Source organism: Lucilia sericata, unplaced genomic scaffold (genome assembly GCF_015586225.1).
Source record: "Lucilia sericata isolate MDLA Ls3-8-SP2 unplaced genomic scaffold, ASM1558622v1 Contig000775F_arrow, whole genome shotgun sequence".
Taxonomy (NCBI): Eukaryota; Metazoa; Arthropoda; class Insecta; order Diptera; family Calliphoridae; genus Lucilia; species Lucilia sericata.
Window position 1 is genome coordinate 98,306 of NW_023994770.1, and position 25,510 is coordinate 123,815.

General features: G+C 29.4%; 1 protein-coding gene across 3 annotated transcripts; it reads left to right on the top strand.

The window, feature by feature from the left end:
* The first annotated feature begins 335 nt into the window (after window positions 1–335).
* Window positions 336–25,035, top strand: LOC119608019 (proton-coupled amino acid transporter-like protein CG1139). 3 transcript variants are annotated; one of them, XM_037962234.1, is made up of 7 exons: window positions 336–869; window positions 17,981–18,051; window positions 19,614–19,842; window positions 22,682–22,803; window positions 22,977–23,516; window positions 24,391–24,635; window positions 24,709–25,035. In XM_037962234.1, the coding sequence occupies exons 2-7, from the start codon at window positions 17,981–17,983 to the stop codon at window positions 24,870–24,872; spliced, it is 1,371 nt and encodes a 456-aa protein (XP_037818162.1). In that variant the 5' UTR covers window positions 336–869; the 3' UTR covers window positions 24,873–25,035. The 3 variants fall into 3 exon arrangements, with proteins under 3 accessions (XP_037818162.1, XP_037818160.1, XP_037818161.1); XM_037962232.1 differs by lacking the exon at window positions 336–869 and adding an exon at window positions 3,523–3,579; XM_037962233.1 differs by lacking the exon at window positions 336–869 and adding an exon at window positions 13,892–14,011.
* Window positions 25,036–25,510: the final 475 nt, after the last annotated feature.

Below are 25,510 nucleotides of genomic sequence, written 5' to 3' on the forward strand. Positions count from 1 at the left end.
AATCGTTTTCTGCTAGATCTCATAAATCATTTTTCAGCTACAAATACAAAGAAAAATCGCTGAACAGAAGAGCGCAAGTGCGACTTTATTGTCTTGGCGCTAATAGTTTATTTGATCGTTTGTCATTGTTGTTGTTATTTTATTGGTACAATAAAAGTTAAGATTTTTCATGTTGCTGCTGCTACTGTTGCTGCTGTCGATTGTTAATTTCTCATATTTATTTTTTTTAATACATATTTTGTTTTATTCATTCATTTATTTATTTATACGTATGTATGAATATTTTGTTTTGTTTTTGCATGAGCACCAAACAATGATCTTTTAATATCAGTCACTAAATAAACGCGCAACAGGTAACACAACAAATAAAATAAACGCTCGCAAAATATTAATTAAATATATTTTGTTTAAAAAAACAAAAGAAACGAAAAGTGTAAATAAACAAAACTATTATAATGGTTACTATTATGTTCACAAAATAAACCGCCAAAATAAAGTGTCGAAATTTTGTTCAATCCAACTTAAGTTTAATTTAAAACAAAACGTGAAGTAGTGACAATTATTTGTGGTAATTAATTATGCAAAATAATTTATCGTAGATTCTTTAAAATTAAATCAAAAATAATTAAATTGAAGTCACGTTTAAAGTGTTGTTATAAAATATTTCAATATTAATTCCGAAGAAAAATAAAATTAAACAAATAAACTAAAGGATCATAAAGAAAAGTGCTAATGAATTTATTTTATTAAACCAAAACGATCACAAAATCAAATTTTAAACAAGCGTTGATAAGCTGCATTAACAATAATCAATTATTTGCTGAAACACTTTAAAGATTTCGGTTAAAAATTGCTGATTTCTCAGAAAGGTAATTGTTAAGTGCTAAAAATTCATATATTTTCATTATATGGCCAAGTGACGTAAAAAAACATGTTTATTTGCCATAATCGATAAGTGTTTTTAAAAATTATTTTAATCAACCAAATTAGAGCCAAAATTTATCTAAGAAAAATCTTAAATATCGGTCTATAGTTGGCTGTAACAGACATTTATTCTAAGCAATCATTCATTTTTTAAGTTCTGTATAGATCGGCCTGAGAGTCCCCAATAAGAATCTCAATCTACTTTTCATAATTAGAAATTTCTTAAATACAATTAGAAAGTTCTGAAATATAATTGGAAAAAGTTTAGAATTCTGTAGAGATCGGTCTATAATTAACTTAAGCCCCCATAAGAACGGAAAGAATCCAATCCCCACTTTTTATAATTGAAGATTTCTAAAATATAATTAGAAAGTTCTGAAATTTAATTAGAAAAAGTTTAGAATTCTGTAGACATTGATCTATAATTGACCTAAGCCACATAAGAACGGGAAAAATCACAGTCTGCTTTTCATAATTGGAAATATCTAAAATACATATAATTATAAATTTTTGTTATATAATTGGAAAAAGTTTAGAATTTTTAGTGCATTTTGATATTTAGGATTAGTGATCAAATATTTAACCCCTGAGTCAGTGTCACTAATGGAAATTTTATTTTCAAAGTTCAGTGGTTTTCAAAGAAATTCATAATAATAATAAAACATTTTATTTATCCAACTGTATTTCCATTATTTAGATATAATGATTGATGCAAGTATCGGAATTGAACCCAAAGTTTTCAGCTGTTTAAATAAAATGTTATATTTGCAAATAAACAATAAAATTATTAAAATTTTTTCTTTAATATAAACAATAAGATATATAGATATATAGATTGATATTTCATTTCAAATTTAGACGCACAATAGGCTAGCCAGTGGTCTCATCAATAAACTAGTTACTATACTAATCCATGGATTAATTAATAGGCTAGTCCTTAAACTAGTTAATATCCTAGCTCTTAGACTAGTCAGAAGATTAAACAACAGTCTAGTCCGTAGACTAGTCAATAGACTAATCAATAGGCTTGTCAATAGACACGACCACAAAAGAGTCAATAAACTAGACAAAAGTTTAATTAGTTTCATTAGACTAATCAATAAATTAGTCATAGACTAATCTGTAGATTAGTCCATAGACTAGTCAATAGACTAGTCCATAGACTAGTCAATAGGCTAGTCCATAGACTAGTCCATAGACTATTCAATAGGCTAGTCCATAAACTAGTCCATGGACTAGTCAATAGACTAGTCCATCAACTAGTCCATGGACTAGTCAATAGACTAGTCAATAGGCTAGTCAATAGGCTAGTCCATGGACTAGTCAATAGGCTAGTCCATAGACTAGTCAATAGGCTAGTCCATAGACTACTCAATAGGCTAGTCCATAGACTAGTCAATAGGCTAGTCCATAGACTAGTCAATAGGCTAGTCCATAGACTAGTCAATAGGCTAGTCCATAGACTAGTCAATAGGCTAGTCCATAGACTAGTCAATAGGCTAGTCCATAGACTAGTCAATAGGCTAGTCCATGGACTAGTCAATAGGCTAGTCCATGGACTAGTCAATAGGCTAGTCCATGGACTAGTCAATAGGCTAGTCCATGGACTAGTCAATAGGCTAGTCCATAGACTAGTCAATAGGCTAGTCCATAGACTAGTCAATAGGCTAGTCCATAGTCTAGTCAATAGGCTAGTCCATGGACTAGTCAATAGGCTAGTCCATAGACTAGTCAATAGGCTAGTCCATAGACTAGTTAATAGGCTAGTCCATGGACTAGTCAATAGGCTAGTCCATGGACTAGTCAATAGGCTAGTCCATAGACTAGTTAATAGGCTAGTCCATGGACTAGTCAATAGGCTAGTCCATAGACTAGTCATTAGGCTAGTCAAAAAACTAATCAATAGGCAAGTCAATAGATTATTCCACAGTCTAGTCGATAAACTAATCCACATATTAGTCAATAGGCTAGTCAATAAATAGTTCATAGACTAGTCAAAGACCAGGCAAAAGTCTAATACATATACTGGTCAATAGTATAATACATAGATTAGGCAATTTACTAGTTAATAGTTTAGTCAATAGGCTAATCAATAGACTAGTCAATAAACTAGTTCATAGACTAGTTACGTTCCGTGATGAATCTGCTAATTCGTTTTTGGCTTACGGAAACCAATGTAAGTCGTTAGTTTGACCGTGAGGTTGGATGCCTTTAGGTTTTTGTTGATACCTAACGTAACGTTCCGTAGAAACTAATTCTTGCTTAACACAAAGCAAGATACATTTTTAAAAAGGGTAACAAAAACACTATTTAGTTTTCCCAATAGAAGTGAGTCGGTCTAAAGGTGTAATTGTTTCCTTTCAAGCAATTGTATCATGAACTTGCAACTGTTTTAAATATAATTCGCATTGACAACCAAGTGACGCAAATTAATTATATTAATTATTCGAAATATTCTAGTAAAAGAATTAATTTGTTTATTTAAAAAAAAAAAAAAAAAAAAAAAAAAACTATTGTTATAAATACACTCACCTGTTATTGCTTTTGTTATATTTATTTTTGATTGAATGAAAGTATTTCGCACAAATATAAACTATTTCATAATCCAATTTTATGCCAAACGCTAGCGTTGACATTTGGCCGCGTGTTACACAGGTGATAAATACTACATTATTTGTTTGTGAGCTAAGTGATAGTAATTGCTACGCATTATTTAATTAATAGCAATTCATTTGTTGAATATATGTAACATGGACATTAGCAGCGGATTCATCATCTTTATAACACTCTATTTGTGATTAATTTTTTTCAGTGTTGTGGTTTTAAGTGTAATTACCATGATAATTAGAAATATACAATTTATACGTATTTCCCTTTGCTTTTATTATTATACACTACACTACAATAGCGGATTTGTGCTGTTGTTTGTAACGCTTATCTACTCATAGACTATTCTATAGTCTATTCTATAGTCTATTCTATAGTTTAGTCTATAGTCTAATCTATAGTCTAGTCTATAGTCTAGTCTATAGTCTAGTCTATAGTCTAGTCTATAGTCTAGTCTAGTCTAGTCTAGTCTAGTCTATAGTCTAGTCTATAGTCTAGTCTATAGTCTAGTCTATAGTCTAGTCTATAGTCTAGTCTATAGTCTAGTCTATAGTCTAGTCTATAGTCTAGTCTATAGTCTAGTCTATAGTCTAGTCTATAGTCTAGTCTATAGTCTAGTCTATAGTCTAGTCTATAGTCTAGTCTATAGTCTAGTCTATAGTCTAGTCTATAGTCTAGTCTATAGTCTAGTCTATAGTCTAGTCTATAGTCTAGTCTATAGTCTAGTCTATAGTCTAGTCTATAGTCTAGTCTATAGTCTAGTCTATAGTCTAGTCTATAGTCTAGTCTATAGTCTAGTCTATAGTCTAGTCTATAGTCTAGTCTATAGTCTAGTCTATAGTCTAGTCTATAGTCTAGTCTATAGTCTAGTCTATAGTCTAGTCTATAGTCTAGTCTATAGTCTAGTCTATAGTCTAGTCTATAGTCTAGTCTATAGTCTAGTCTATAGTCTAGTCTATAGTCTAGTCTATAGTCTAGTCCTATAGTCCTAGTCTATAGTCTAGTCTATAGTCTAGTCTATAGTCTAGTCTATAGTCTAGTCTATAGTCTAGTCTATAGTCTAGTCTATAGTCTAGTCTATAGTCTAGTCTATAGTCTAGTCTATAGTCTAGTCTATAGTCTAGTCTATAGTCTAGTCTATAGTCTAGTCTATAGTCTAGTCTATAGTCTAGTCTATAGTCTAGTCTATAGTCTAGTCTATAGTCTAGTCTATAGTCTAGTCTAGTCTATAGTCATATATGCTCGTCTATAGTCTAGTCTATAGTCTAGTCTATAGTCTAGTCTATAGTCTAGTCTATAGTCTAGTCTATAGTCTAGTCTATAGTCTAGTCTAGTCTATAGTCTAGTCTATAGTCTAGTCTATAGTCTAGTCTATAGTCTAGTCTATAGTCTAGTCTATAGTCTATAGTCTAGTCTATAGTCTAGTCTATAGTCTAGTCTATAGTCTAGTCTATAGTCTAGTCTATAGTCTAGTCTATAGTCTAGTCTATAGTCGTCTATAGTCTAGTCTATAGTCTAGTCTATAGTCTAGTCTATAGTCTAGTCTCTATCTAGTCTATAGTCTAGTCTATAGTCTAGTCTATAGTCTAGTCTATAGTCGTCTATCTAGTCTATAGTCTAGTCTATAGTCTAGTCTATAGTCTAGTCTATAGTCTAGTCTATAGTCTAGTCTATAGTCTAGTCTATAGTCTAGTCTATAGTCTAGTCTATAGTCTAGTCTATAGTCTAGTCTATAGTCTAGTCTATAGTCTAGTCTATAGTCTAGTCTATCGTCTAGTGTATAGTCTAGTCTATAGTCTAGTCTATAGTCTAGTCTATAGTCTAGTCTATAGTCTAGTCTATAGTCTAGTCTATAGTCTAGTCTATAGTCTAGTCTATAGTCTAGTCTATAGTCTAGTCTCTAGTCTAGTCTATAGTCTAGTCTAGTCTAGTCTATAGTCTAGTCTATAGTCTAGTCTATAGTCTAGTCTATAGTCTAGTCATAGTCTGGTCTATAGTCTAGTCTATAGTCTAGTCTATAGTCTAGTCAATAGTCTAGTATATAGTCTATAGTCTAGTCTCTAGTTCAGTCTATAGTCTAGTACATAGTCCTGTCTATGGTTGTGCCTTGTCTATAGTCTATTCTATAGGTTTTTCTTAAGTCTAGTTTATAGTCCTGCCTATAGTCCGCTTTGCAACTGATATTAGAACAGGGGGTATATTTGATTGTTCAAAATTTGTTGTTTTCTAATAAATAATTGAATTTTTTGTGTATTGTATTAGTTTTTGGACATTATTTTTGTTTTTTTTTTTATTTTTTATTTTTGATATGACAGGAATTCATTAATGACCACAATATAAAGAATCATAAAAATATTTAAAAAACAATCTGCAATAAATTTTATTACGTAGTATTTACGTAGATTCGTACAGATTATATTCATTTGATTAAAGGGTTGTTGAGAAGTCATTTAGGTGTTACTAGGTTGTTATTGGTATTATTTTAAAACGCGATCCTGTAGTTATTGGGGTTTTCCAAATATCAATGACGAAATTTATATGGTTTATAAACACAGTTATAATAAACGGAAAAAAGATTCAAATGGGAGTTAAAAAAATAACATTAGTAGTATTCACGTCAATATCTTAAGGAGACCGATATTCGTGTACAGGAAAAATAGGTCGGTTTTTAGTTCGTATTGAAAATCCTTGTTAACTTCTAAAGTTCTGGTCCGATTTCCGTAAAAAACGAAAGTTGAGTAAATAGTTTTCAAAATTGTTAAAACATGAAGTTTTTATAACTTGAGTTAACTACATATACATACATTTTTCCACCGCCAATGTAAAAGTATCTTTGATATAAAACACGTGATTCTATTGACCCTAAATTCATTTTATTTAATTTTATATACATTGTAGTACAAATACTTTAAAACAAAATTAAATATTTTATAAAAAAAAAACTGCACGTAAAACTACACCCGGTGTAATAAAAGTTGTAAGGAATGTTTCAATACTTAACTCGTAATTATCTGAGTATCAAATTTTTCTTATGTTCAGAAATTGCGACTTAAAATTACGAGTGAAATAAAGTTAAACTATGAAAAAAACACGAGAAAAAAAGAAAATGTTTTGTATGCAATTTTATTAAAATTTATACGTAATAAAATTTTATATAGAGTCCAAATTTCAGACAATACATAAGCAACTTTTTTAGTTTCATTTCAAAACAGAAATAAAAAAGTTAAAACTGATTTAAGGCCACACATTTTGACAATTTTATACATATTGATAAAGAAAATTATGAACGTATTGATTTAAACGATTAATCGGTTATTTAATATTTATCAAAAATTATTGTTAAATACTTATTAATTTTTATACCCTACACCACTTTAGTGGGGAGGGTATATTGGATTTGTGCTGATGTTTGTAACATACAAAAATATTCGTCCTAGACCCACCTTAAAGTATTCCAATCGGCTTAGAATCGTTTTTTGAGTCGATTAAGCTATGTCCGTCCGTCCGTCTGGCTGGCTGGCTGTCCATGTAAACCTTGTGCGCAAGCTACAGGTCGCAATTTTCAAGATAATTGGATGAAATTTGGCACGCACGTTTTATTTTATTTGACCTAAGGACGAAGCCTATTGAAAATGGTTAAAATCGGTCCATTATTTCACCTAGCCTCCATAGAACAGAACCCCCCGAGAAGGGCTTCTGAGCTCATAATTATTTTAAATATACAGATATATCGATAAAATACGGCACAACTAAGTTTTATAGAAGTCTTGATGACCTTGCAAAATTTCATAAAGATCGGGCCCCATTTGACCCTAGCTCCCATACAAAGTCCACTTCAGAAAATCACTTGAATGTCCCAAATTAACTTATAAACACAAATATCGCGATGAAATTCAGCACAATAAAATATTATGTAAATATAAATATATTCACAAAATGTTATCGGGCTTGGTCCATATTTGCCCCTAGCCCCCATATAAAACCTCTTTCAGAAAATTAGTTTTTCATCCATAAATTGCTTAAATGTATCGGAACAAGGGAATATTGAAGATAAATGCTTTATTATGAAAAGTAAATCACATTTAATATTCATAACTGGTGTAGGGTATCATATGGTCGGCCACGCCCGACTATACTTTCTTACTTGTTATAATATGTTATAGCGCAGAAGGACGATCATTGACCCGGTGTAAGAGCATTAATTGTCTAACTACAACTCACAACTACTACTACATGTTTATAAAAATATTGTTGTAACATTCTTCAATACTTTGCCCATTAATTGCGCCTTTTCTGATCGTTGCAAAATTATCTAATCAAATAGATTTGAGTCCTTAATATTTTATCAATAAACTAGCCCATAGACTAGTTAAAATACTAGTCCATATTCTATTCCCAAGACTAGTTAATAAACTAGTTGTTGGACTAACTCATGTACTAATCCATAGACTAGTCCGTGTACTACTAGTCAATACCCTATTTCTTACACTTGGCGATAGACTGGGCAATGAACTGGGGGATATATATATGTATTGGGCAAAAGACTAGTGAAATACTAGTCTATAGACTAGTTTATATAATAGTCGACTATTTTACTACGTTGGTCAATTGATCAGTTCATAGACCAGCCAAGTAGTCCATAAGGTAGGCAATATATTCGGCTATGCACTAAGTAATAGGCAAATCAATGGAATAGTTAGTTGACTGTCTATTGACTAGTTAATACACTAGTTTATATATTAGAAGACTAGTTAGTTTATTGGTCAATACACTAGTCAATTAATTAGTCCACAGAGTAGAACTAAACTGGTCAATAGACTATTTTAGTCTAAAATACTATTTATTAGACTAGGCAATAGAATAGATCTTAGAAAAAGGCGAAGTATCGAGGGGGACTGTAGCAAGTTAGTTCGTTAGTTAGTTAGTTAGTTAGTTAGTTAGTTAGTTAGTTAGTTAGTTAGTTAGTTAGTTAGTTAGTTAGTTAGTTAGTTAGTTAGTTAGTTAGTTAATTAGTTAGCTAGTTAGTTAGTTAGTTAGTTAGTTAGTTAGTTAGTTAGTTAGTTAGTTAGTTAGTTTAGTTAGTTAGTTAGTTAGTTAGTTAGTTAGTTAGTTAGTTAGTTAGTTAGTTAGTTAGTTAGTTAGTTAGTAGTAGTTAGTAGTAGTTAGTTAGTTAGTTAGTAGTTAGTTAGTTAGTTAGTTAGTTAGTTAGTAGTTAGTTAGTTAGTTAGTTAGTTAGTTAGTTAGTTAGTTAGTTAGTTAGTTAGTTAGTTAGTTAGTTAGTTAGTTAGTAGTTCGTTAGTTAGTTAATTAGTTAGTTAGTTAGTTAGTTAGTTAGTAGTTAGTTAGTAAGTTAGTTAGTTAGTTAGTTAGTTAGTTAGTTAGTTAGTTAGTTAGTTAGTTAGTTAGTAGTTAGTTAGTTAGTTGTTAGTTAGTTGTTAGTTAGTTAGTTAGTTAGTTAGTTAGTTAGTTAGTAGTTAGTTAGTTAGTTAGAGTTAGTTAGTTAGTTAGTTAGTTAGTTAGTTAGTTAGTTAGTTAGTTAGTTAGTTAGTTAGTTAGTTAGTTAGTTAGTTAGTAGTTAGTTAGTTAGTTAGTTAGTTAGTTAGTTAGTTAGTTAGTTAGTTAGTTAGTTAGTTAGTTAGTTAGTTAGTTAGTTAGTTAGTTAGTTAGTTAGTTAGTTAGTTAGTTAGTTAGTTAGTAGTTAGTTAGTTAGTTAGTTAGTTAGTTAGTTAGTTAGTAGTTAGTTAGTTAGTTAGTTAGTTAGTTAGTTAGTAGTTAGTTAGTTAGTTAGTTAGTTAGTTAGTTAGTTAGTTAGTTAGTTAGTTAGTTAGTAGTTAGTTAGTTAGTTAGTTAGTTAGTTAGTTAGTTAGTTAGTTAGTAGTTAGTTAGTTAGTTAGTTAGTTAGTTAGTTAGTTAGTTAGTTAGTTAGTTAGTTAGTTAGTTAGTTAGTTAGTTAGTTAGTTAGTTAGTTAGTTAGTTAGTTAGTTAGTTAGTTAGTTAGTTAGTTAGTTAGTTAGTTAGTTAGTTAGTTAGTTAGTTAGTTAGTTAGTTAGTTAGTTAGTTAGTTAGTTAGTTAGTTAGTTAGTTAGTTAGTTAGTTAGTTAGTTAGTTAGTTAGTTAGTTAGTTAGTTAGTTAGTTAGTTAGTTAGTTAGTTAGTTAGTTAGTTAGTTAGTTAGTTAGTAGTTAGTTAGTTAGTTAGTTAGTTAGTTAGTTAGTTAGTTAGTTAGTTAGTTAGTTAGTTAGTTAGTTAGTTAGTTAGTTAGTAGTTAGTTAGTTAGTTAGTTAGTTAGTTAGTTAGTTAGTTAGTTAGTTAGTTAGTTAGTTAGTTAGTTAGTTAGTTAGTTAGTAGTTAGTTAGTTAGTTAGTTAGTTAGTTAGTTAGTTAGTTAGTTAGTTAGTTAGTTAGTTAGTTAGTTAGTTAGTTAGTTAGTTAGTTAGTTAGTTAGTTAGTTAGTTAGTTAGTTAGTTAGTTAGTTAGTTAGTTAGTTAGTTAGTTAGTTAGTTAGTTAGTTAGTTAGTTAGTAGTTAGTTAGTTAGTTAGTAGTTAGTTAGTTAGTTAGTTAGTTAGTTAGTTAGTTAGTTAGTTAGTTAGTTAGTTAGTTAGTTAGTTAGTTAGTAGTTAGTTAGTTAGTTAGTTAGTTAGTTAGTTAGTTAGTTAGTTAGTTAGTTAGTTAGTTAGTAGTTAGTTAGTTAGTTAGTTAGTTAGTTAGTTAGTTAGTTAGTTAGTTAGTTAGTTAGTTAGTTAGTTAGTTAGTTAGTTAGTTAGTAGTTAGTTAGTTAGTTAGTTAGTTAGTTAGTTAGTTAGTTAGTTAGTTAGTTAGTTAGTAGTTAGTTAGTTAGTTAGTAGTTAGTTAGTTAGTTAGTTAGTTAGTTAGTTAGTTAGTTAGTTAGTTAGTTAGTTAGTTAGTTAGTTAGTTAGTTAGTTAGTTAGTTAGTTAGTTAGTTAGTTAGTTAGTTAGTTAGTTAGTTAGTTAGTTAGTTAGTTAGTTAGTTAGTTAGTTAGTTAGTTAGTTAGTTAGTTAGTTAGTTAGTTAGTTAGTTAGTAGTTAGTTAGTTAGTTAGTTAGTTAGTTAGTTAGTTAGTTAGTTAGTTAGTTAGTTAGTTAGTTAGTTAGTTAGTTAGTTAGTTAGTTAGTTAGTTAGTTAGTTAGTTAGTAGTTAGTTAGTTAGTTAGTTAGTTAGTTAGTTAGTTAGTTAGTTAGTTAGTTAGTAGTTAGTTAGTTAGTTAGTTAGTTAGTTAGTTAGTAGTAGTTAGTTAGTTAGTTAGTTAGTTAGTTAGTTAGTTAGTAGTTAGTTAGTTAGTTAGTTAGTTAGTTAGTTAGTTAGTTAGTTAGTTAGTTAGTTAGTTAGTTAGTTAGTTAGTTAGTTAGTTAGTTAGTTAGTTAGTTAGTTAGTTAGTTAGTTAGTTAGTTAGTTAGTTAGTTAGTTAGTTAGTTAGTAGTTAGTTAGTTAGTTAGTTAGTTAGTTAGTTAGTTAGTTAGTTAGTAGTTAGTTAGTTAGTTAGTTAGTTAGTTAGTTAGTTAGTTAGTTAGTTAGTTAGTTAGTTAGTAGTTAGTTAGTTAGTTAGTTAGTTGGTTAGTTAGTTAGTTAGTTAGTTAGTTAGTTAGTTAGTTAGTTAGTTAGTTAGTTAGTTAGTTAGTTAGTTAGTTAGTTAGTTAGTTAGTTAGTTAGTTAGTTAGTTAGTTAGTTAGTTAGTTAGTTAGTTAGTAGTTAGAAAGCAGAATGTATGTATGTTACATCTACTCAGAGGAAGTACACCTAGGCCTCCTTCTGGAATCCACCCGATGTTTATCCAACCGATTATTCACCCTCCAATAATCGAATAACTTCAAACACTACGATTTATTTACATCATGCCACCAACTCTTTTATAAAATATGAATGAAGATACTACAATACTTGTCTTTAAGCCAATATTTTTTTCCAACATCATCAAGTGAAATTTATTTTGTTGTTTCAACGATGGATCTCTGATCTCTATCGCATCACATAAAGGCATGAAGAAAAAGAGTTTCCTTTTTTTCCATCTTCTGTGTTAATGATGATACCACCACGCTTTATTGCCTGCCTCTTTATCATCTTTGGATTTTGTTTTATTGACCGGTTATAAGGGACAGACAGTTAATAATGTATACCCTACATTTTATTTATTTTTCCCATGCACGTGTATGATTTTTTTCGTCGCAATTTTAACCTTAAAAGGAATTGTGCCAAAAAACGAATAGAATGCATTAAAATAGTTGTTTAATCAGTTATACAATAGGGTTTGCGAGAAAACTTAAGAAAAAAAACTGGAGAAATTATGTTTTTTGAAAAAGCAGTTGCTACCCAACTTAGTTAGGATTTTTCTTTATTTCAATCGAATGCCGATAATAGTCCGATTAGGGTGAACTTTTTTTAATTAAGTATACCAAGTGTCACGTTGCTGTGTATACATAACATCTTTAACACGTATACATCTCTGATACTTTACCTTAGTTAACAAAAAAACTGTTTTTCAAAACAAATTTAAGAATTTGTTTATCAAAATTATATACCTCTTACTGACTAATCAATCGCTTTAAGTGGATAATGGTCACATGGCTAAAACATAGAACATACAGGAAACTTTTTATATTTAATGTGTTCTGAAAAACAATTCAATGTCTGATACAAATCTAAATGTTCAAGACATGTTTGCTAATCAGTATTATTTGTATTATTGTATATTGAATAAGATAAAGATACTAAGCGAGATTGCAATAAATGTCAAATAAAATGTTTATAGCCGCCATTTTTTTTAAACTAAAATATTAATTACTATTAAGACAACAACTCGCAAATTTGTTTGTAAGTACTTGTTCTAAATATTTTAATCAAAAATTCCCAAACAATTTAGTTTATTTACAATAATTGTTATTAGTTTTCTTAGTTTTTATATTTCAATGAAAACAATCTCTATTTAAAAGTGATAAGGATAGCGGTAATCAATCACAAGTTAAACGAAAAAAAAATGTATAGAAAAATGCGAAATTGTTTAGAAATGTTTGCTTAGCTTTTGAAAAATGAGGGCAAGCTGAAAAGGACTTTGAAAACTAGATCGTATTTTATATAGGAATTATGTGACACGAGAGGTAAGCTTCGGTGGGAACATTCAACTAGTCTAGAGTACAAGTTTATGGACTGGTCTGTTGACCGATTTATGGACTATTCTATGAACTAGTATATGGACTAGTCTATAAAGTAGTCTGTGCACAATGAACTAGTCAGTGTACAAGCTTATAGACTGTTTACCGGTTTATCGACTAATCTATAAACTATTATATGGACTAGTCTATAGAGTAGTCTGTGGACTAGTCTGTATACAAGCTTATAGACTAGTCTGTTGACCGGTCTATGGACCAGTTTATGAACTAGTATATGGGCTAGTCTATAGAGGCTACTATAGACAAGTCAATGAACTGGTATGTGTGCAAGTTTATAGACTAGTATGTTGCCCGGTTTATCGTCTAGCCTATGAACTAGTATATGGACTAGTCTATAAAGTAGTTTGTGGACTACAGTCTAGAACAATCTATATTCAAGTCTATGGACTAGTCTGCGAAAAAGTTTATAGACTAGTCTTTGATCTAGTCCATAAAGTAGTATGTGTACTAGACTATTAACTAGTCTATAATAAAGTTTGTGGACTTTATTATAGTCTTTATTAGTCTATAATCAGATCTATGGACCAGTCAATGGACTAGTCCATAGTATGAACTACTCTTTGCATTTTTCTATACACTAACTATGGATTAGAATATGGATCAGTCTATGAACTATTGAGAAGTTTAATAAAACTTCAGGATATTATTAAAAGAACTTGATCAGACTAAGCTCGTTTGGTAATGAGGACTGAACTGAACTATATCTTTTTTAACGTTTTTTCTTTGCTTTAAAATACAGTTTTATCAATTCTAATGAACAGTTTTCATTTGGATAGCGAAAAAAAGTAAGCAAAAGAAAATAAACAAAGAATACTTTAATTAAAACCTAATAATTGATTATAAAAAAAAAATAATATCAACAACATAATCATAACGACCAATAACAACAAAGTTAACAATAACAAAACTACAGTAAGTACAACAGCTTCGTATACGTACTTGTACTTCAGAATGATTATCAATTTGTTGTTACTTTTGTTGTAGACATAATTGTTACTGTTGTTGTTGTTGTTGTTGACGTTAAACAGTTAAAAAGGCTTATAACGATACACCGGCGATCGATCGATCGCTCGTCCACCTGTCCGTCCGTCCGAACTACCGACTGACGAACGAGTCAAAAGAACCATTGAGCAAATGTTGAAAATTTTAGCAAAAGTGCTAAATTTATTTTCCAAATGATCAGTTATTGTTGGTCAATCAATAAGAACGGTTGACTTTTTTTTTCAAAATAAATTCGTTGGTTGTGTTCTTGAGAAAAACGTTATAAGAAATATAATAAATAATTTTAAGATTTAAAAGGTAATAAAAGGATTAAAATAAATTTAACAAATCCTTAAGATTGAAAAAAGTGATATATGAAAGTGCATAAATTTAAAAAAAGAAATTATTATAAATTAATAATAAAATAATTTAAAGTGAACAAAATTTCCGCCAAACTGGACATTATTGTGCTTTAATTACAATAAATCACAGTGACCAAATAACTATTGTGAATTATTTACTTGTAAAGCAGCAAGTGATAAAATTTGATTTGTTTATTTTAAAGATTTAAAATCTTTATGAAAAAAACTATTTTAATTATGATTATTGTTTATAATTAACAAAAGCTGTGACAATTTAAAATCTACTAACGCTAAAAATAATAAATTATTTCGTATTTATTACAATATGAAGAAATAATTGTAAAGGAAATTTTTAATAGATCTGTGTGCAAGTCATTAATTCTATTTTATATCACTAATTTAAAAATGATTTAATCATGTGTTTAAATATCGCTTATCAAAATCAGTGATTACTATTCTAGTCGGTTAGCAACTTTTATCGTTTTTTTTTTTTTTTTTAGATTTTTTGAATGCTAATTATTTGCACTCTGAATTACGCTTTTGAAATTTCAATTGATACTAAAAAGCAAGTATTACGTCAAATCTAAGATTTGTTTAATAGCGTATTTTTTGCAAAATTTATCGATATATTTTACACAATTTTTATGTAATAAGTTTGAGTTCTAGTTCAATTCTAGTTCAGTTCTAGTTCAGTTCTAGTTCAGTTCTAGTTCAGTTCTAGTTCAGTTCTAGTTCAGTTCTAGTTCAGTTCTAGTCCAGTTCTAGTTCAGTTCTAGTTCAGTTCTAGTTCAGTTCTAGTTCAATTCTAGTTCAGTTCTAGTTCAATTCTAGTTCAGTTCTAGTTCAGTTCTAGTTCAGTTCTAGTTCATTTCTAGTTCAGTTTTAGTTCAGTTCTAGTTCAGTTCTAGTTCAGTTCTAGTTCAGTTCTAGTTCAGTTCTAGTTCAGTTCTAGTTCAGTTCTAGTTCAATTCTAGTTCAGTTTCAGATTAATTAATATTATCAGATCAGATTTAAATCAAATTTACAATTGTTTTAAAGTAGTCATATAAAAAGCAAAGAATTTTAATGCATTTGTTATCAGATTTATATTTAAACTTTCGAGCATTAAATTTTGGGATAAATGCTACCAAATTTGATTCAAATTTCTTTAATTTTTACTGTTTTATCAATATTCGATACACAGTCATCAAAATTTCCCCCGAAAATAGTACAAAATAAGAATTTTGCATTTGTTTCAATTGTACCACACAACATACACCTTATTAACGACTTTCAGATAAATTCGATCTCTTTTGCATATGGCTCTGTTATATTACTAGAGCCCTGACCTTGATTTTGAACTAAATACTAAAACACATTCGCCTTATTGAAGACTTTCAGATAATAATATGATTCTAACAACGATTCTTGTATTCAGAATCTATTTTCAACTATCAATAGTTGTCAAAAACTTATCAAATCATCAAAAATATAGAAAAATTTTCCTTGACGCAATAATACCGGTATTTAAGATATCATATCAGCTCTACATAAACCTCAAACAACCATAAATTCTAATCCAATTATTTCCAAGTATGTACTTACTAATTAAATGACGTCGAACTAAAAGAAATTAAAAACATGAATTAACTAATTAAGTTTATTGCGAAAAACAACCGTTAAAAATTAACGACGACATTTATTAGTATAACAAAATAAATAAACACGCGTCCACGATAATAGACCATTGAAAATATTGAATGATTTTAAGCTATACAATTCATAGAAATAAATATGTTTACAAGTCTATAAATTTTCTTAAAAAACAATTAATAAAAATCATCACTTAAGATTAGATTAAAAAACGCTAAGTTGACATCAGTCTACTAGCAAAACACTTATTGTGAATAACATTATACTTAAGAATGCAACAATGCGCGTCTTGTTTACATGTCAAGTAGGTGTAACGGTAAATATTGATGACAATTAGTGTGGACAATGTGTTGTTTAATTAAATGCAAAAAAAAACTAAAGCGCTATTTAAATTTAATAAGAAATAATTATTAACTTTTTGATTTTATAATGCATTTATTGTTTTATTTACATTATTTCTTTAGTGTTTAATTAAAGACCTAATAATGCTTCTAATTTATCATAATTTTAAGACCAGTATTAAGAAAATTTAAAAAAAAATCTTATCAAAATAGTTGATATTTATTAAAATTTTTAAAACTTCGCATTTGATATTACTTTTACCATTAAAACAATATTAAATTTAATTAAATAGACAATTAAATTTTATAGTTTCTGAAATAAAAAACAATCCCTTATCATAAATAGTTAAAAAGAAATGTTAAAAATTTTGAACCAGTTAAAACTAGAAATTTTTCATTCATATTTATTTAGAAATTGTTAAAATTTATAAACTTACTATTTGTTTTTTAAGCTAATAAACTTAAATACAAGTAAATGTCAAACAATCCCAAACTACTTGTCATTTTTAGACTACTATTCAGCGGCTAAATTTGTCACTGTACATGTGACATTTTATGACAATTGTTTATGATTTTAAATCCATAAAAAAGGCAACAAATTCATTTATGATTTTAATCATAAACATTCTAATTGATTGTTTGATAAGAAGTGGGTTTTTATTTCTTTTTTCCTATTTTATGACGTTTTGTAGTAATATTTCTTTGAAAAATCCATAAATTTGTAGACAAAATTCCGGGCTACAATAAGAAAATGTCCAGAGAATAAGTACGAGCATAATAAATTAATGCAATTGATTAGATAAAGGGCGATTTTTAAAGTGATTTCGTTTTAATTTTTATAACTTCTCCTCAATCTAAAATCTACTTTGTTGATTATAAAAGTTTGTTTTGAATGTTTAAAGGTTAAGCACTTTTTTGCGCACGATAATTTTGAATCGATTTGATTTACAGTTTAAGACTTTTTTACTTAAATTTTTTCATGTACAAGGTCAGCGATAAACCTGAAATCACAGTAGTTTGAATGAGAAAGCTGGATAAAAGAAATTTCGGGACAAAAAGTAGTTTTAAAATTACTCTAGACAATAATTATCTTCTTACTAATATTGGTTCAAAATTTAGTCCTTAGATTAAGATTGTAAAATTATATACTGATGTTAATCAGTACTGTTAACTCTCAATAGTGTTAAAAAAACTGTCGTCCAAAAGCTCTTGAAAAAATTTAAGAATTAAATAGGGCATGAGTTTAAGGCATGAGCTATAAATTAAAGTAAATATTCAAATACAAATATTTAAAAACCCATTAATCAATTTCTGTTGTTATTCTTTTTTGGTAATCTCAAAATATATAGTACATACTGATACTGATATTTTAAATATAAACTTTTAATATTGAAAAACAACTACTATTAATACTATAGGTCTTTCGCATTTAATAGGATTCAAAAGGATTGTCCTTAATAATAACCAAAATTTACTTCTAATTAACACAATTTAGATTACTGGGATTTTATTTCGAATTAAAAAGTTTCATAGAATTTCAAATACAATAATTACCAAACAAAATAATCTCCTTCTAAAAACATACATATCAAACATGATTTATTGCATTCTGGGAAGGTGGTTAATTGTTAAAGTTCCGAAGTGCAATTTTTTTTCGAAAATATTTGCTAATGAAATTAATTTTTCATTAAAATTAATTAATGTATAACAACATAATTTGTTATTAATTATAATATAATGATAAAATTTGTACTTTTTCATTAATTCAAAACTTTATGCGCATAATTTGTTTATTTCGAGATCGCTAAAATTTTAGTTCAATTTTGCGTTAATATATTCAATGATTTGTTAATCTTAAAAGTTAAAATTTTGCTATAATTGAAAAATAATTTAAAACTATTTAGATTTCGTTTACAATATAATTAACAATTGTATCTTTACCTTATTTTCAGATGACCGACACGAATTCCACATCTAAAGATAAATCGAATTCGGTTGTTTCATTAACCGATTTTCACTCAAGGTAAATTAATGTCAAATTTTTCGAATCAGATATAATTGCAATTACGAGTTTGCAATATTCGAATGAAATGAATACATTTTTCTGCTGTAGACCCAGCTCTGTACTAGTTCAGTTTTAGTTCAGTTCTAGTTCAGTTCTAGTTCAGTTCTAGTTCAGTTCTAGTTCAGTTCTAGTTCAGTTCTAGTTCAGTTCTAGTTCAGTTCTAGTTCAGTTCTATTTCAGTTCTAGTTCAGTTCTAGTTCAGTTCTAGTTCAGTTCTAGTTCAGTTCTAGTTCAGTTCTAGTTCAGTTCTAGTTCAGTTCTAGTTCAGTTCTAGTTCAGTTCTAGTTCAGTTCTAGTTCAGTTCTAGTTCAGTTCTAGTTCTAGTTCAGTTCTAGTTCTAGTTCAGTTCTAGTTCAGTTCTAGTTCAGTTCTAGTTCAGTTCTAGTTCAGTTCTAGTTCAGTTCTAGTTCAGTTCTAGTTCAGTTCTAGTTCAGTTCTAGTTCTAGTTCTGTTCTAGGTCTGTTCTAGTTCAGTTGTTGTTCCGTTCTAGTTCTGTTCTAGTTCTGTTCTAGTTCTGTTCTAGTTCTGTTCTAGTTCTGTTCTAGTTCTGTTCTAGTTCTGTTCTAGTTCTGTTCTAGTTCTGTTCTAGTTCTGTTCTAATTCTGTTCTAGTTCTGTTCTAGTTCTGTTCTAGTTCTGTTCAAGTTCTGTTCTAGTTCTGTTCTAGTTCTGTTCTAGTTCTGTTCTAGTTCTGTTCTAGTTCTGTTCTAGTTCTGTTCTAGTTCTGTTCTAGTTCTGTTCTAGTTCTGTTCTAGTTCTGTTCTAGTTCTGTTCTAGTTCTGTTCTAGTTCTGTTCTAGTTCTGTTCTAGTTCTGTTCTAGTTCTGTTCTAGTTCTGTTCTAGTTCTGTTCTAGTTCTGTTCTAGTTCTGTTCTAGTTCTGTTCTAGTTCTGTTCTAGTTCTGTTCTAGTTCTGTTCTAGTTCTGTTCTAGTTCTGTTCTTGTTCTGTTCTAGTTCTGTTCTAGTTCTGTTCTAGTTCTGTTCTAGTTCTGTTCTATTTCTGTTCTAGTTCTGTTCTAGTTCTGTTTTAGTTCTGTTCTAGTTCTGTTCTAGTTCTGTTCTAGTTCTGTTCTAGTTTTGTTCTAGTTCTGTTCTAGTTCTGTTCTAGTTCTGTTCTAGTTCTGTTCTAGTTCTGTTCTAGTTCTGTTCTAGTTTTATTCTAGTTCTGTTTTAGTTCTGTTCTAATCTATAGTCTATTCTGTAGTCCAGTCTGTAGTCTAGTTTATAGTCTTGTATATAGTCTAGTCTATAGTCTAGTCTATAGTCTAGTCTACAGCCTAGTCTATAGTCTAGTCTACAGCCTAGTCTATCGTCTAGTCTATAGTACAGTCTATAGTATATCTATAGTCTAGTCTATAGCCTAGTTTATAGTCTGATTTATAGTCTAGTTTATAGTCTAGTTTATAGTTTAGTTTATAGGCTAGTCTAGTCTATGCATATACGCTTTTAATATCCAAATTATCATAAAATTCCATATACATAATTAGATAATCTAAATGTTTTCATTTGGTTTCTCTTCTAGAACAAATCTCACAGAGAAAGGTCAGGCATTCGATGAATATGATCCCTTTGCACATCGTGATCAAGAAAATGGCAGTTCCACTGGTGGAGCATTGGCTCATTTACTGAAGAGTTCTTTGGGTACCGGTATTTTAGCTATGCCTATGGCTTTTTACAATGCTGGTCTTGTATTCGGTATGATCGGTACCTTAGTCGTTGGTTTCCTTTGTACATATTGTGTCCATATATTGGTAAGTACTTTTTAATGATAATTTAGAATCTTTTAAACCAAATTTCTGAAAAATTTCGAATAATTTATAAACTTCTGAAGCGTTATAGGATTGCATTTTATATCTGATTTGATTTTGAGTTTAAATTTTTGGAAAAATTTCCACTATTAATTTAAAATATCAAAATTTTTTAGTTTTTTTTTTTTCTTTTGGGTCATTGAATTTCAATCAAGTTTAATCAAACTATCTCCAACTCAACATATAAAATTGTAAGTGTTAGTCAGGGCTAGACAACGTAATTTTTGCATTATTTATTTAAGAATTTAACATTTCAAGTATTTATACTTTTAAACTTGTTAATAATTGACAAATAAAAGTGTTTTTTATACATTTTAATATAAAAACTATGTTCATACTATTACAATATTTATTTAGCAACATTTTAAAATGACGTATTAGACGACTAGTGTGAATTTTTAATGTTTGTGATTAAAAAAAAAGTAATTGACTTTTATAAATTTAACTAGTTCAAGGTTTAGGTAATTTTTTTTATTATAATTTTTTTACAATAATTATAATACTAGTTTTCATAGGTGAATGTATCCAATATGTAATTAATTTCTATTTGAATTAAATCATATTTATGAATAAAATCATTTATGTATTTGTTGTTTTAATGATAAAATGTTAACCAATGCCATTTATCTTGTCAATCACTTGTCGAAACTGATTATATTTGTTAAACTTATCTCGGTCAATAAATCGATATCTGTTCAGTATTAGTACTTAATTAATGTTAGTCATTTTTTTATGGGAGTTTAAGTAAATAATACAAAAAAAATCTCATCACGTTTTATTTTTTATTTATAATTATTGTTTAATAAGTTTAATTTTGGCATTTTTTGTTATTTTGGCGAGTTTGAACATGCAGGTGTCATCAAACAAGTTTTATTCGATTTGCCGATTTTCAATGCTTCCGGTATTCGATATTTTTGCGATACACTTAACAAATTTGCTTGTAGGGTTTGTAGGATTAGACCATAGACTAGACTATAAACTAGACTATAGACTAGACTATAGACTAGACTATAGACTAGACTATAGACTAGACTATAGACTAGACTATAGACTAGACTGTAGACTAGACTATAGACTAGACTATAGACTAGACTATAGACTAGACTATAGACTAGACTATAGACTAGACTATAGACTAGACTATAGACTAGACTATAGACTAGACTATAGACTAGACTATAGACTAGACTATAGACTAGACTATAGACTAGACTATAGACTAGACTATAGACTAGACTAGATAGACTAGACTATAGACTAGACTAGACTATAGACTAGACTAGACTATAGACTAGACTATAGACTAGACTATAGACTAGACTATAGACTAGACTATAGACTAGACTATAGACTAGACTATAGACTAGACTATAGACTAGACTATAGACTAGACTATAGACTAGACTATAGACTAGACTATAGACTAGACTATAGACTAGACTATAGACTAGACTATAGACTAGACTATAGACTAGACTATAGACTAGACTATAGACTAGACTATAGACTAGACTATAGACTAGACTATAGACTAGACTATAGACTAGACTATAGACTAGACTATAGACTAGACTATAGACTAGACTATAGACTAGACTATAGACTAGACTATAGACTAGACTATAGACTAGACTATAGACTAGACTATAGACTAGACTATAGACTAGACTATAGACTAGACTATAGACTAGACTATAGACTAGACTATAGAGTAGACTATAGACTAGACTATAGACTAGACTATAGACTAGACTATAGACTAGACTATAGACTAGACTATAGACTAGACTATAGACTAGACTATAGACTAGACTATAGACTAGACTATAGACTAGACTATAGACTAGACTATAGACTAGACTATAGACTAGACTATAGACTAGACTATAGACTAGACTATAGACTAGACTATAGACTAGACTATAGACTAGACTATAGACTAGACTATAGACTAGACTATAGACTAGACTATAGACTAGACTATAGACTAGACTATAGACTAGACTATAGACTAGACTATAGACTAGACTATAGACTAGACTATAGACTAGACTATAGACTAGACTATAGACTAGACTATAGACTAGACTATAGACTAGACTGTAGACTAGACTATAGACTAGGCTATCGACTAGACTATAGACTAGACTTTAGACTAGACTATAGACTAGACTATATACTAGACTATATACTAGACTATAGACTAGACTATAGACAAGACTATAGACAAGACTATAGACTAGATTATAAACTAGACTATGGACTAAACTATAGACTTTCTAACAGAAATAGAACCGAACTAGAACAGAACTCAGGCTTACTTTTCTTAAGGATTGGGCACAGGTTTTCGAAATATCATAGTCTAAATTTGGAAAACTTCGTAATTAGCGAAAGTCCTATACATTGTATCCAGTATAACCTCTGTTATATCATGTTTATTCTTTAAGATATCTAAATCTAAAGTTTAAAACAACTATATGCGGCATAAACTTCAACTGACGATATCTTAGCATATCGAACACTGGAACAAGTTGTGACTTATAAATTTGTCCTAAAGATTCGGATTCAGAGCAGTTTAATTCTTTAGGTAACTATTCTTTAGTTACTGAATTCATCACCATAGTTTCTCCAAACGTTAGGTTAAGATGTCTCAAAGAAAGAACCCAATATAATAGAAATTACCTTAACTTTCTGCTTGTGAGAATCAAGGGTTTTGGTTTATAATATATTTTTTAACTATGAATTAATTTCTTTTAATTTTCACATGTTTATCGCCTTACAGGTTAGAACTTCACACAATATTTGCCGAGATGCTCGTGTACCAAGTTTAAGTTTTTCCGAAACAGCCGAGAAAGTATTCGAATATGGTCCAAAGCCTCTAAGACCGTGGTCTAACTTTGCCAAGTAAGTAAATTTAATCCCGATTTATTCTGAATAATTGAAAATTCAGAGAATTAATTTTAAAAAGAATTCATTCTTTCTATGGAAGTAGAAAAAAATAGTTTTATATGAAAATCACTTAGTTTTCCCGAATATAATTGGAGATATCTGAATATGCCTTTCTCTCTCCTTTACAGACAATTCGTAGATGGCTCCCTAATGGCCACATACTATGCTGCTGCCTGTGTTTATATCGTCTTTATTGCCACTTCATTCCATGATGTCATCAACTATGATTTCGGTCTAAAATGGGATGTACGTATTTATATTGCGATGACTCTTGTGCCCTGTCTATTCATTGGCCAGATACGCAATCTAAAATGGCTGGTTCCATTTTCTGCCATGGCTAATCTTTTTATTGTCATCACTTTCGGCATTACACTCTACTATATGTTCAATGAACCCTTGGTTGTCAGCGATAAACCTTACGTTGCTAAGGCATCTCAAATTCCCCTCTTCTTTGCTACGGTCATCTTTGCCATGGAAGGTATTGGTGTAGTTATGCCTGTTGAGAATTCAATGAAGAAACCACAACAGTTTTTGGGTTGCCCTGGTGTCTTGAATACAGCCATGATAACGGTCGTCTCGTTGTACGCTATCATTGGTTTCTTCGGTTATATTCGTTTTGGCAGTGAAGTTCGTGGCAGTATTACATTGAATTTACCCGATGGTGCACCGTAAGTTTGGAAATTTTGTTTTTATTATTATTTTAAGGTTTAAGTGAAGGATCAGTGTATGGACTAGTCTATTAAATAGTATATGAACTAGTCTATTAACTAGACTATAGTCCAGATTTTAGACTAGACTATAGTCCAAGCTATAGATTAGACTATAGACTATACAATAGTCCAGACTATAGACTATACAATAGTCCAGACTATAGACTAGGCAATAGTCCATACTATAGACTAGACTATAGTCCAAACTACAGAGTAGACAATAGGATGTGGACTAGTGTTTTAACTAATCTATTTTCTACTCCATAGTCTAGTCTATTAACTATTCTATGGACTATTCTATTAACTAGCCTATGGATTAGTTTATTAACTGCTCTATGAACTAGTCTTCTAACTAGTCTCGGATTAGTCTATGGACTTATCTATTGAATAGTCTATTAACTATTAACTAGTCTAGGCACGGACTAGTCTATTAACATGTCAATGGACTAGTCTATTTACTAGTCGATGAACTAATCTATTAACTAGCCTATAGACTAGTCTATTAACTAGTCTATAGTCTAGTCTATTAACTAATATGGACTCATCCATTAACTAGCCTATTATCTCGTCTAATAACTAGTCCACTTACTAGTCTATGAATTTGGTAGTTAATAGACTAGTCTTTTAGCTAAACTAGTATATGGACTCATCCATTAACTAGCCTATTATCTCGTCTATTAACTAGTCCACTTACTAGTCTATGAATTTGGTAGTTAATAGACTAGTCTTTTAGCTAAACTAATTCAATTCATATTAGTAGCCTCCTATATCATTTAACCATTATTATTCCTTTTATAACAATTTAAAAACACTATAAATATCCTCTTTACAGATTGGCTGATGCCGCTAAACTCTTAATGGCCGTTGCTATACTCTTCACTTACGGTTTGCAGTTCTATGTGCCCAATGAAATTTTATGGAAAAAGATCAGTCACAAATTCGATCCCAAGAATCACAACATTTCACAAATTCTCTTGAGAACCGGTATTATTTTAATTAGTGGTGGTGTTGCTGCTGCCATACCCGATTTGGAACCCTTCATTAGTTTAGTAGGAGCTGTTTTCTTCTCACTGCTGGGTAAGTTTGATAAATTTAAAATGTTGCCAAACTTTTTCTTAACAAAACTTTTTCTATTTTATACAAATTACAGGCATTTTCGTGCCCAGTTTTGTGGAGACCGTGTACTTGTGGCCCAACATGGGTTGGGGCAAATGGAAATTGATTAAAAATGTTTTATTATGCATTTTAGCCATATGTGCTTTGGTAGCTGGTGCTACTGTCAGTATTGATGAAATTATTGATATGTACAAATAATTTGTTCAAGTTTTAACATTTAAGTTCCATTAACCCCCCCACTACTACTCGTTAGTTTAGTTAATACTTTTATATATAAAAATAATTATAAAGATTTTCGAAAGTAAGCTGGTCTTGCCAGTAAGTTGGAATTGATAATTTAGTTTAATTAATAAATAATAATCAAAAACCCATAAGAAATTTTAATTTTGTCCTAAATTGTTGAATTTTGTTTAAAGTAAAAGTTTTTAAATATTTATTAAGGGTCTAATTTTCAAACTCTTTATTTACAATATTTATTAAGTTTTTTCTCTAGACTGCTTGTAAATGTATTTGTATTTTATTTGTAAGTTCTAATTCTAAGGAAAAAAAACGTTTTTTTAAGATAAATTGTTAATTATTTGACAAAGTGCTTTTATACTAAATAAGAATTTACTATTTAAGTATTTAATTGTAAGATTAATAAAAACAACATATAAATTTTATACAAAAAAAAAGATAATAAATTAATACAAATGAAAATTTAACACAAAATAATTGAAACTTTGAAATGGAATATTTTATTAAATAATGGAGAGAATTTGCAAAAAGAGACAAACTAAATACTAAACGACAGACTAGACTATAATCCACACGATAGACTAGAGACTGTACTAAGA

Bases quoted from the DNA above. Each gene is read 5' to 3' on its own strand.
- LOC119608019 (XM_037962232.1), top strand. From the start codon at position 3,538: ATGCCAAACGCTAGCGTTGACATTTGGCCGCGTGTTACACAG. The intron at 3,580-17,980 runs GTGATAAATACT...CCTTATTTTCAG, and splicing joins TTTGGCCGCGTGTTACACAG to ATGACCGACACGAATTCCAC. The intron at 18,052-19,613 runs GTAAATTAATGT...TTTCTCTTCTAG, and splicing joins TTAACCGATTTTCACTCAAG to AACAAATCTCACAGAGAAAG.